The following is a 12,500-nucleotide window of genomic DNA, read 5'->3' as shown; positions in this document are numbered from 1 at the left end:
ACAGACATCTCGTAGCCAGCTCGATCGCAGCCGGATACCACATCGAAGTCACCCAGAACAATATGAATATCTGTGACAGCTGTCTGTCACAGATGCAAGTTTGGCATAAGACATCTCTTTCAGCTCAAGTTTATATACACAGCAATAAGAGACATTGACATTGAATGAAAGCTTCAGTCTCAATACTATAATACGCTCATCGTCTGGAGTGACCTCTACTACCGAGGGTTGAAGTCTGCTGGAGATGGCTATGGCTACTCCCTGGAGATGGTGGCCATTGCTGCGGCCCGGCCAGTATTAAATGTAGCCACCCACACTAATCGTGCCGCTGCCAGGTCTTCTCACCTCCGAGAGAGAAGCCACCTCAATTCTCAGTTGCTTCAATCCCCTCGATAATAGTGGTAACCGATCGTCCTGTCGCAAAGAACGGACGTTCCAAGCCCCCGCCCTGACCTCAGGCGCCACCTCTGCCACCCCTACCGACGCCGCCCCATATAGAGGGGGTTGGCTGGCTGCAGGTCCCATAATCAGCCTGCAGGGCTCCCAAGGGCTTTCCCCCACAAACCTCATGCCAGGTTGGCGACCGCCGGGACCAAGATGAGATGACGGATAACCCCCGCTCCCTACCTGAGTCCTAGCAATCGCCAATCCAGAGGGACCCACAGTCCGCCATACTTGCTGGGTGGAAGGGACATTAGCCCTCCCCCTAGCACCAACAACTAAACATTCCGCTGCCAGTACGGTTATCTTGGGGAAGCAGTCTGGCAAGGCCTGCCTCCCCACAGCCGCCCATTAATCCCAGGGGGCACCAGGCTAGCCTGCGGTGGCAGCTGCAAGCGAGAAGGCATGCAATGCACTTATCACTATATAGGCTACCCCACCATCACTTCACATCATCCCGATCATGAAGCACCCACCCACATATGTATATATATATGTATATATATGTGTGTGTGCGTGTGTGTATATATATTATATATATATATGTATATGTATACATACACACACACATATATGTGTGTATATATATACTATGTATATACATATATACATATACATACACATATATATACATATATGCATACACACACATATATATACATATACATATATATGTAAATAGGTATATGTGTATATATAGTATATATATACATATATATACATATATGTGTGTGTGTGTATGCATGCATGTATGTGTATGTATATGTATATGTATATATATGTATATGTATAAATACATACAAATATATATATACATATATATATGTCTTTATATATATGTATATAGATAGACCGATAGATGGATAAATAGATTGATAGATAGATAGATATAGATATAGATATGTGTAGGTATATATACACTTATAGATTTATATATGTATATATATAGATATATTTATATGATGTATATATACATATATATATACATATATGTGTGTGTGTGTGTGTGTGTGTGTGTGTGTGTGTGTGTGTGTGTGTGCGTATGTGTTTATGAATACACAGTGTATATATATGTATATATATATATGTATTCATATACACATACACACACACACACGCACGCATATGTATAAACAGACACACACACACACATGTATGTATGTATGTATGTATGTATGTATTTTTGTATGTAGGTATGTATGTATGTATCAGTTTGTATAGCATACGTGTTTGTTCTCATCATTCATGCTCATGTTTTGTAACCTTGAAGAGCTATATTTGCAATATTATACCAGTGTTTTTTATTTTTTTCCTGTTAGATTCACAACTTTTATTTTACTGCCCATAACACAAGCTTTTTCTTATGTCTCTCAAACGAACACTTGAAACCGGGGACTCAATAACAGGTTCACAAGTGGTTATTTTCACCTCTCTCATTCCACTGGGAAAATATCCAATACGTAATTTTTTAAATATATGGGGCCTAAAGTGAGGAAAATGCCCCCCTCCCCTCCCTCCCATTTTCCACGCAGATGAATAAATACGTGGCTGTTGGTTTTGTCATATTTGACGGAATGAAGCTTAGCATTACATAAAAGATAAAACGAAATCCCAAGGGTGGTTCACTACTTTACCTGACTGTTCTGAAATAGTTCCATAGTTCAGATATATTTGAATTCCAAATACAAGTCACAAATAGTTCTAAAAGTTTTATATTTATATATATATAAATATATATATATATAAGTCTATATATGCTCATATGGTTAGATATATTATCTCCTTTTAATTTAAAAAAAAAAAAATTCCCCATTGATCTGAATATTCGACCAATTCAATACAGGGGCAACTTTAAAACGAATAATTAGATTCGCTTATTACTTGCAGATGGAATATGCATGTCACCTCGGGTCCCATAAATATCGTGTATTGCATCATTTGCATCGTGTAATTTCCATTGCTTATTAGATCAGCTTCTTCCATAGTAGAAGGGGCACACTCAAGTTCATAATCACGGGTTCATAAAAATAATAAAAAGTTCATAAAGGTGTGTGCGTCTCCCATAGCGAAAGCAAATAGTAAGTTAACGATAGATCGATAAAAAAATAGTAATGGCACTATCAATATAAACTTGGGACAAAATAAGTAGAAGGCCTTCTAGTTCACAGCCTCATATCTGCATTAATATATAATTACCATCGTAAAAAAAAAAAAAAAAAAAAAAAAAAACTTACAAAACTTACTAAGCTGCAGCGCAACGTTTCGTCGAATTGCTGGAAAACCGCATAGCAATTTAGTTATATCAATCTACATTTAAACAAAATTACCTAAGGAAGAAGCAGAGCATTTCTACATAGAATTAATATCTAGAAAAAAAAGAAGTGGCTGGGGAAAGATATTCTAAATGTAAATAATAAAAGTAGATTTGAGCATGAACAAACATGTAGCAGCAGAAACCGGTAACTGTTAACACTTCGAGAAAAAAAAAGAAAAAAAAAACAATGTAAACAAAGCAAATACGAGGAGAAAGTATAATACCACTGTTGTGTTGTTTACATGTTGAGTGTGAATGAATCAAAATTACACAAGGGTTCCGTCAAAAATAAGTATCATTACCCTTTGCACAAACATATATGAAAAATCGACGGTGGTGTGGAATAGCGAAGCAGGGTAGTTAACATGTAATTCAATGTTAACAGAGAGAAACGTTCACAGTTCCTCATTGACCACGAGTAAAAGTAACGGTAGTTCTTTTCTGAATGTACACACTGCACTGTAGGGTTGGATCAAATACTATTTTTTTGTTTTTTTTTCTTTTAAGTCGAATACAAATGCAACAATTTCCACATCCTTCAGCTCCCTAACAATGGCTATGAAATTCAAACTAACCTATCAACTCCAAACAGTGCTAGGTGAGGATAGACAAACTAAAGATTTTACCGATGAAAAAAATGGCCTATTTGATTTCGTTAGGGAACATCAAATATCTATCAGCAGAAATGTCAAGGCAGTCAATGCAGCGACAGAGGAAGTACATCTGGGACCATCTAGTATCAGAAGGTGCAACAGGTCTATGACGAGATCCATTCCAAGTGATTCAACGGCAAAGATAAACATTAATGAGTAATTGCGCTTTAAGAGTGTGAGTAAATACCAGAAAAGCGGAGGAAAACTGGACATATCGTACACATAAAACAATTTGAAATGCAGCGATAATAGAAATCACTTGTCATCAGAAATTCATACACAGATGACCGTCGAAAACCAAGGTAACTGAGAACAAGAATGGAAATCTGCAGAAAAACCGATGAATATTTTGACTACATGTCTAATAGATGGATTCCAGATGAGGTCACATGTTTATTTTTTTCACTACTGCGCAGGAGCTGGCAGGCAACTTGTTGAGGCGGCGTGGTAGGCCCAACAAGAAACGATCGGAAAACAATAACTATTTTGATCAGCTGATCCTCGCTGAAAGTACATCTTCGTTCTTATTTTTCATTTCGTATTCCATGCAATGTTTCCAGCTCAAAGTATTACACAGCATTGTCAGAAGAAGATCATAAATTGTATAACTCTAAGCTTACACTCAGATGGACATACGCTCCTTGATCCGTACATGCTCCAAGAAGAATGGTAGAACGATGTTAATTTGATGCCTGATATCACCTGGCCTGATGTTTACAATTATCTGATAAATACGCCAAACTCTTTCTCGAATAAACCGCTTAAAGCATACAAGTCTCTGGAAGCCTACAATTTTTTCCATGTGTTCAAGACGTTTTTTACCATGGAATCGACAAGAGCAGTATTTTCTGTTTTATTATCGAAACTTTACCAACCGCAATTCATTTATTCAGAACAGAAAATTACAGCATTCTTTATGCTCATTGTTTTACTCACATTTTTGAGAGGGTAACTTTCAGTGAGACGACTTGATCTATTAGTGACACAAGATTGAACTGGAAGTAACTTAATTCTGAAATTTTCATTCGCTCTTGCACAGGTGAATGCATTTTACTTACCTGATATAAAATGAGCACTGTAAATGCGTGCGTTGTCAATTTTCTTTGAGCTCCAGTTCTCACGTCTGATGGCACTATCCATTGTTTTCGTAACGCAAGGGATTGTTCATTGTTTCCAAATGGAATCCGATAAAAACTCAAATATCCACCAGGTTTTCTTCGATTCGTACAACCAACGGCACAGCACGAGTCAGACATGATTGTGGTATGCCAGAGTGAATCTTGCCTGCGTGTCAGACATGATTGTGGTATGCCAGAGTGAATCTTGCCTGCCAGCAATTGCGCTCAAAATGTAAACATGGAATCCATCTATTGACACACCGAGTGTCTGTACCATCGAGTATCTAACAGAGCACTGGGACAGAAATCGCAACACTCAGATGCCAAGGGATCTCCCAATGTCGAAGATGAAGTGAGCAACCAACAAGAAACTAAATAACAATAATTCACCAAGACCAGCAAGTGGTATCACAGTAGATTTTCTGAAACACGCATGGACAATGTGAATCCTAAAACAGGAGAATATCCAGAGCTTTGGTTTAAAATTATTAACCACCATAGAGATAGAGAGAGAGAGAGAGAGAGAGAGAGAGAGAGAGAGAGAGAGAGAGAGAGAGAGAGAGAGAGAGAGAGAGAGAGAGAGAGAGAGAGAGAGAGAGAGAGAGACAGACAGGAAGATAGAAAGAGACATGTGTGTGTGTATATATATATATATATATATATATATATATATACATACACATATGTGTGTGTAAAAACGTATATGTATGTGTATATGCATATGTATATGTATGTGTATATATATATATATATATGTGTGTAAGTGAATATATATGTATATATACACATATGGATTTATATATATATATATATATATACATATATATATGCATATACATATATATGTATATATATATGTGTGTGTGTGTGTGTGTGTGTGTGTGTGTGTGTGTGTGTGTGTGTGTGTGTGTGTGTGTGTGTGTGTGTGTGTGTGTGTGTGTGTGTGTGTAGACACATACACATACACACACACACACACATTCATATATATATATATATGTATGTGTATATATATGTATATATATGTATGTGTGTGTATATGTATATGTATATATATAAAGAAAATTAGAAGATTAGTAAATAGAAAGAAAATTATATAATAATAAGCAGGAAACGAAAAGAGACGGACAGGCGGATTCTATATCTGACATTCCAACATAGCAGCTTCCTTGCTATAACTGTTGGCATCTTGCCTGACATCAAGCTATGGCAGCGCAGATATTTCTTCCTTTGTCCAGTGGCATCAGATGAACTTGGGTCACGCGTGCCGCCTTTGCACTCATAATGATAAACACAATAAGATCATATTATATGAGCTTCTCATAAAGTAGTTGTAATCTCATTACAACTACAATAATGGGCGTCGGTGAATGTTCGTTTCATGAAATAACTTTTGCCATTTTTTTGTCAATCTGTTTACAAAAGTAGCGCAAGAGAGAAAGAACGGCACATATGTTATTGTCAGTCCAAAGCAACGGCAGGGTCGGTGCCAAGGCGGGCAAGGGAGACGGTCTCGTGGACTCGCTGTCTCAGTCCCCCACCTGGTCTTGTGAAGTGTGTTGTGTGTGTTCCGTGGTGCTTCTCGAGTATTATTGGGGCCGATTCGACTGGCATATTTGTTTTTACTATGATAGGATGATCTTTGTTGACTCCACGTGTTTGAAAGAGGAATCTCTGAGGCGATCCTTCTCCAGCTGTACTTGAGGTAAGAAAATTTCGTTTTTCTGTTCGCTATCCTTGCTACGGGATATCGAATGAATGGGACATGGATTAAGTCTGAAATCTCACCTGCCAGCCTGGGATTTTTTTATTCTCATTTCTAGACCTATAGCTTTTCGTTTTCTTTCTTTGTTTGTTTTTTTACTTAACCGTTTTATTGGGATATTCATCAGGAAATTTTATTATCCATCATTTTGCTTATATATATTTTTTTTTTTGGTAAGGTTCCTGACGAAAATATTTTTCCTGCTGATTTTAGCTTCCGCCCTGCTAAAGAGCTTCTTTCCTCTATCTACCCTTACACCCTCCCTGTAACCCTAAAGAACTCTTAACGAGCACAGGTTAAGCCTTCCTAAGACTTTCCCTGTAACTCGACGACATGACGAATGCGTGACAGAACTCGAAGCCAAAAATAGCCGCCTGACCAACCGCCCCCTTCAGCCAGCTTCATGAGGGGTTGCGCCGGAAATACGGTTTCGGAGCGAAATATCATGGTGCGAAAAGTCCTTATTTTTTTCATTCCTTGTAAATCTCGCGCGATTTTATCCTGTGTGAATCAGAAGTATCTGACGCGACGCTGAAAGGAAGCAGCTGCAGCGAAAATAGATCGCTGTTCTCGTTAATTATTTGTTTACAAGATATGGCGAGGCAGGCGCACCTGTTTATCAAATGTAGTCGGTCTCTACGTCACTGTCGTTTGCTTTATAATTTCATAATGTTAATGTCAATTTACTTTGCGAAAACTTAAATTTATTCATTTGTATTTATGTTGTCAATTGAAACACTTTAGCATCCATTCGTCTCATGGAAATGCATTATAAATGGTTGTATAGACTGGGGCATGCCAGTCTGCGGAGTACTTGAGGCGAATATTTTTAGTTCGACCGCTGGGAGGGGGAGTGTCGAAGGGAAAGTAGCGAGCTTTATCCATCGCCGTCTGCCCTCGGCCGCCATTCCAAGTCTGTCATCCCTCCATCCATGCTCATCCCTTTAAATGTCAGTCTCCTGCTCTCGTTCTCATTACCGAGGCTCAATCATCCTTCCCGATATCCACAGCCACTCCCCCTCACTCCGCTCCGTCAGCTTGGCTTGTCTGTCACTCCTTTTTAGTCACTTCCTTGCTGTCGCCACTCCCCTCTCTCCCCCTCACTCCCTCCCTCGCCTCTTACCGCCCTACCTGTGGCTGCCATTCTTACTCGCATCGCCATTAGGCTGAGAGACCCTTGCATCTAATCCTCCCTTCCTTCTGCAGAAATGAATGCGGAGAGCGAGTGGTGGTGGGCGTGGTCAGGAGCTGCTGGCGGCGCGTGGGCGGCAGTTGTGTGCGTGGTGGTGGTGATGGGCGGCGCCGTCAACGTCGCTGTGGTCATCCACTGGGCGACGTCCCGCCCCGCGCAGGACTCGCCCTCGGCAGCTCTTCCGTGCGTGGACCTCCTCCTCTGCGTCCTGGCCGCCCCGCTCCGCTACGCCCACGCTCCACCCATCCCCACGCCCGCGGGCTCTCGCCTGGTGGCCGAGGCTACCCTGGCGCCACAGAACACCTCCGGAGGCGCACTGCAGCTCAACGCCGCGGGTGGAGCGGCCAACGCGAGTGCGCCGGGCACGGACTGGGAGGCGCCGCCCGACCCCCCCGGGCCAGGCACCAGCCTGGCGCACGCCGTGGTAGTAGGCGTGTGCCTCACGTCCCTGCACGTCGTGGTCATCGTGGCGCTGCACCGCCTCACGCTGCTGCTTAGGTGCTCCGCCCGCGGCCGCAAGCCCTTTCGCTTTGCGTCGCCGCTGTCGGTGCTGGCGGTGGCTCTCGCGGCGGCGGCGGCGCTGGTGGGCGGCCTTCACGCCACGGGGCGCTTCACGGACATGTTCCCTCTGCTGGGCGTCTCGAGGCCCCGCCCTCCTGGCGCCCCGCCGCCGCCCCTGGTGGTAGGCTTCCTGTCCTATGTGGCAGGTCTGTGCGGCGCCACCACGCTTTGCTACCTGACCATCATCAGCGCTCTAATCCACCAGGGGCGCAGCCAGGCCATCGCCGCAGCGCCGCTCCCCGAATTTTCCGGCACGCTCTCTAGCAGCGTCAGCAGCCCAGGCCCTTCAACAGACTCCGGGGTCGCAGGGCCCGGTCACGGCGGGCACGGGCTGGCGCTCAGGGCTTGCATTACGGTATTGTCAGTGCTAGTCACGCTGTGTGTGTGTTGGGCAGTCCCCGTCTGTCTGGCACTCTACGCCCTGCTCAGCGAGGCGCCCATGACACCGTCGCTGCCCTACAGCGATGCCCTCCTTCTGCTCTCGGGCTTGGTTCACCCCTTCGTGTACGGCGAGGGCTGGGCGGCCGTGGCAGCGTGCGTGACTGGGCTGCGGCACGGCGTGGTCGCCACCAGTTACCGCGTTGGCCTCGCCTCGCGCCCTCGATCACGAATGCATATGACTGACCCGCCACGTGACAGCGGTGGCGGCGGTAGAACCTGGCAGAGCTCAGAGTGCTGTTGGCCGTGCCGGAGCCATGGGACACAAGCCGCTACTGAAGAAGCCACGTTCAACATCATTCCTCTCAGCCTAACGTCACGCCATCAGACAGACACATAATATATTGTGTCAATTATTTGTGGTCTTGTATTATAAAGTGAATGGTAGCCAAAGATATTGAGCGTGTAGATGCCGTATTTTTCTGAAGGGTGTTTACATTTTGTTAGCTTACGGGTGTTAATATTCTGGTACACACCAGTGTGTATTTGCGTGGGTCAAGAGATATCAAAACAGTTGCGTCGGCATCTTAGGTCACCGACGGTGTGACAATTTCGAAGACTCAATGAGCACTTCACATGCCGATGGCAGGTCCCGAAAAGATGACGTCACAGACGAAAAAACAAGTATAGAAACACGTTTACCAAGTGAGCACCTGTGACATCATCTTTACGGTGTCGGTCCATTATGCCCATGCGTGTGGGCAGACCTGGACGCAACATATTACATTTTTGTTTGACTTCTGAATGTAAGATTTTCAGTTAATCTCTTCTGCCAGTCTTTTGGAATCTTAACCAATTGACAGGTTTTACTTTTTCATCTTTTCATTATTGATCATCTGAATATCCATTTCATAATCTCTCATTTAATAAATATTCAACATTTTTTTTTGTTTTGTTTGTATTTCCTTTAATAACTGTGGTAAAGGAGCACAGACTTGTTCAAGTATTTGAAAGATTTACTTGAGAAGGAACTTTCACAGCAGCCCGTGTAACGAATGGTTAGGTTAAGCAAATGAATGTGCAACTAACGAAAAACTAATTCAATCCAAATAAGGAAATAACCGACTGGGTCAAATATAACCATGTCCGAGTTCATATATATAGATAGTTTTTTATACTTAACCATAAATTTGTTATTCAAAGGTTAACACCATGAAGGATGAAGAAAATCAGCATTACAGTTTGGCCATTTTATTTAACCTTCCCTCTCCTTGATATCCTTGTTCCTCCTGATGAAGGAGCGCACGTTTGCAGCAGCGACTGTGGTGTAAGTGTAGGCTCCTCCAGCGACTGTGCGGCGGCAGGGCTTGCAAGACCAAATGCCAACAGCCTGGCGTCTCATGGCCTCCTGCAAAGGAAATAAACAAGTTTTAATTATCCCATTCAATGAAAAGGATAAGCATCCATTGACGGCTGCTCTTAAAATATAAATAACGGGATGTTATGAAAAAAAAAAAAAAAAAAAAAATGGACATTAGTACATTTCTGAATACTTGCAAGTGAAACAACGAAGGGAACTATATAAAAAAAAACGAATATTCCGCAGGCCTTCGGCAAATTAGTTGTTTTTTCCTGTACTGCCATTCCTTGTTCTACTCGCATTTTGTTTGACATGAATTCCACTCATTTCTGAATGTACTTTAATGAGTTTGAAGAATGTTCAATGTACTTTAAAAGAAGTTAATCTCCAGTGAATATTTAGTCCATAAAACCCATCAATGTTCAATCCGGAGGTTGTTACATGTTGGTAACATGACTTAGATTTGTCATTCAAATTAGGTCTATAAATATACAAAAAGCAATAGAATTGTGTGTTTGTGTGTAAACTCAGGCACACACTATATACACACACACATATAATTACATTATAGACAATAAAAAGGCCAATGATTGTCACTGGGAAACAATAGATTAATGAATCCTAAGCCTTTTCTTTTATGACGGAGTTCCAGCACAAAGTCTTAAAATAATTAACCTTTGGTCAGTTAAAATTGGGTAAAGCCCAACAAAATTTTCATTATACGGACAAGCATAAATACAGAAATAAATGCTCAACTATCGGATAGATATGCAATATATATATATAAATCTAATGTAATATAAAATGTAATTATAAATATATTAGGTTTATAAGCATATCCATATATATGAATACTCATTGGGTCAGTCCCCATATAATTAAAACAAACCAGCTCCTTGTAATATTAACAATCCAGATTTACTGAACACAAACAAAGGCCAACACATTATTACAAATAATCCTGGCAGGAGTGTTCCTTATTTGTTATGTCAATATAACATTAGCATAACCAGACCTGGACCCTTTACGCTATACCATGTTTTATTTATCTTCTAAGTGGATACCTTAGTGAATGGAGTAAGACTCTTTCATCTTGCAAAATAGCTCAAAACAGCTCTCCTACAAGATGATATTCTTGTAGGAAAAAAAATTGTAGTTGTCAGTACAAGAAACAATCTGCAGATCCTATAGTTAATGCCACAAAGGAAAAGGTTTGCTGGAGAGGATAAAGCATTTTATAGGGGATCAGAGTCTGATGGATGGATTTAGGATGGAATTTATTTGAGATGAGGCCTCAGCACCTAACAGGTGTTATAAAGAGGAGAGCAAGACCTGAACAACTGAACCCATTCTAAACAAAGACAACTATAACTCTCCCCCCCCCCCCCCAAAAAAAAAAAAAAAAAAAGAAAAAAAACTTCATATCCCAAGGTATTTAGCCCCTAATGATTGTCATTTCTTCCTAACCAGTAATCTTTATAATTTTAACCTTTCTGTACCCAGATTGGATGCCCTGGTGCCATAATGACTAGATTCGACTAGGGTTTGCCGAGGTGAAAAAGTGCAGGAAACCTTTTATCCTACTCTCCATCCCCTTGGCTGCAGCATAAAGTTAATGATTACTGTTACCAAGAGCAATGCACAGAGATAGAGGGATATGAACACTGCTATCTTATAGAGCATAAAAAATAGTCGACAACAGGTGCAGCAACTGCAGCCTCATATTTACTGAGAAATGGCAAAAATATGCATATCCCCACACACACTAAGTCTACAACACCCTCAAACAGCCAGAGCTCTTAATGCCATGATAACCGTTTTTAAGATGATCATCTCTGGAGGGTGCATTGCTCTCAGTAACAAATACCAAGTTGTCAAAGGCTTTAAAGAGGCTTTAGATACAGCTTAGAGAAGTCTCAACCATGCACAATGAATTTCACAGAGCAAAACAAAGAAAGAAAAATTGGATCATCACATACTGTAATTGAAAAAAAAGAAAAGTGTCAAAATGATCCAGATCTATATATGGAGTAGCAGATACTATTAAAATCTCTTGCACAAATGTGTGCTCATTTCTAGCTTATGACAAAGAAAAAAGGTTGTGTTGGTATCTTTTGGGCAATCCTTTAATACATAACAGTATTCTTGACAGTTGAAGCTGCTGTGAGTGGCCATGCCTGAGAGGAGGGTTGTTGGAAGGTTGATGAAATTCTGACCCCCCAAAAAACTAGCAAACAGTCTCCACCTTAGTATGCATGGCAAGATATAGCCAAAACCTATGACCACTTGGTGTTCCTATGCTGTAAATGGCACTTTCTTTTATTCATGCCATTACTGTTTGTGTCTGCAGATTTCCTTTTACCAAAAACTGCAAGTTCTTGTCCTTGGTAAGAATATCTACAATTTAACCTATCTTAGTGCATCTATACTATAATAATGAACCTACTTCTTCAGGTAGGCCCAACAGTAACACCTATAAAAAATACTGAACAAATAAGCATGGTTCATCTTTACAGTATGGACCCACTAAGCTAGGGTAAATTGAAGATAGTATTTTAGTGGAGGGCAAAAAGTTGTCATTGGCAAGAGTAATAATCTGTAGACATGAATGGTAGCACCACAAATAAAGGAAAAAGGCTGCAGAAGGCACCATTCACACCTGAATCCACGCAGAAGCTCCCAAGGTTCAACTGGGGTGTGTTGGGGGGCAGAGCAACC

General features: G+C 41.4%; 2 protein-coding genes across 2 annotated transcripts in view; one reads left to right on the top strand and one right to left on the bottom strand.

Moving 5' to 3' along the window:
- The first annotated feature begins 6,023 nt into the window (after positions 1-6,023).
- Positions 6,024-9,365, top strand: LOC125033587. The gene is made up of 2 exons (XM_047625233.1): positions 6,024-6,231; positions 7,498-9,365. Exon 2 carries the CDS (start codon positions 7,500-7,502, stop codon positions 8,820-8,822), a length of 1,323 nt encoding a protein of 440 aa, XP_047481189.1. The 5' UTR covers positions 6,024-6,231; positions 7,498-7,499; the 3' UTR covers positions 8,823-9,365.
- Positions 9,366-9,657: 292 nt separating this feature from the next.
- LOC125033398 (60S ribosomal protein L37a-like) overlaps positions 9,658-12,500 on the bottom strand; it is a 4,121-nt gene continuing 1,278 nt past the window's right edge. The window contains exon 3 of the mRNA XM_047624870.1: positions 9,658-9,830. Within this exon, the coding sequence (XP_047480826.1) occupies positions 9,678-9,830 (153 nt within the window). The 3' untranslated portion in view covers positions 9,658-9,677. The remainder of the gene's footprint in view (positions 9,831-12,500) is intronic.

This window comes from Penaeus chinensis, chromosome 16 (genome assembly GCF_019202785.1).
Source record: "Penaeus chinensis breed Huanghai No. 1 chromosome 16, ASM1920278v2, whole genome shotgun sequence".
In the NCBI taxonomy this organism is placed as follows: domain Eukaryota; kingdom Metazoa; phylum Arthropoda; class Malacostraca; order Decapoda; family Penaeidae; genus Penaeus; species Penaeus chinensis.
Note: the sequence above shows the minus strand (reverse complement) of the source record. Positions and strands in the feature narration are given on the sequence as shown.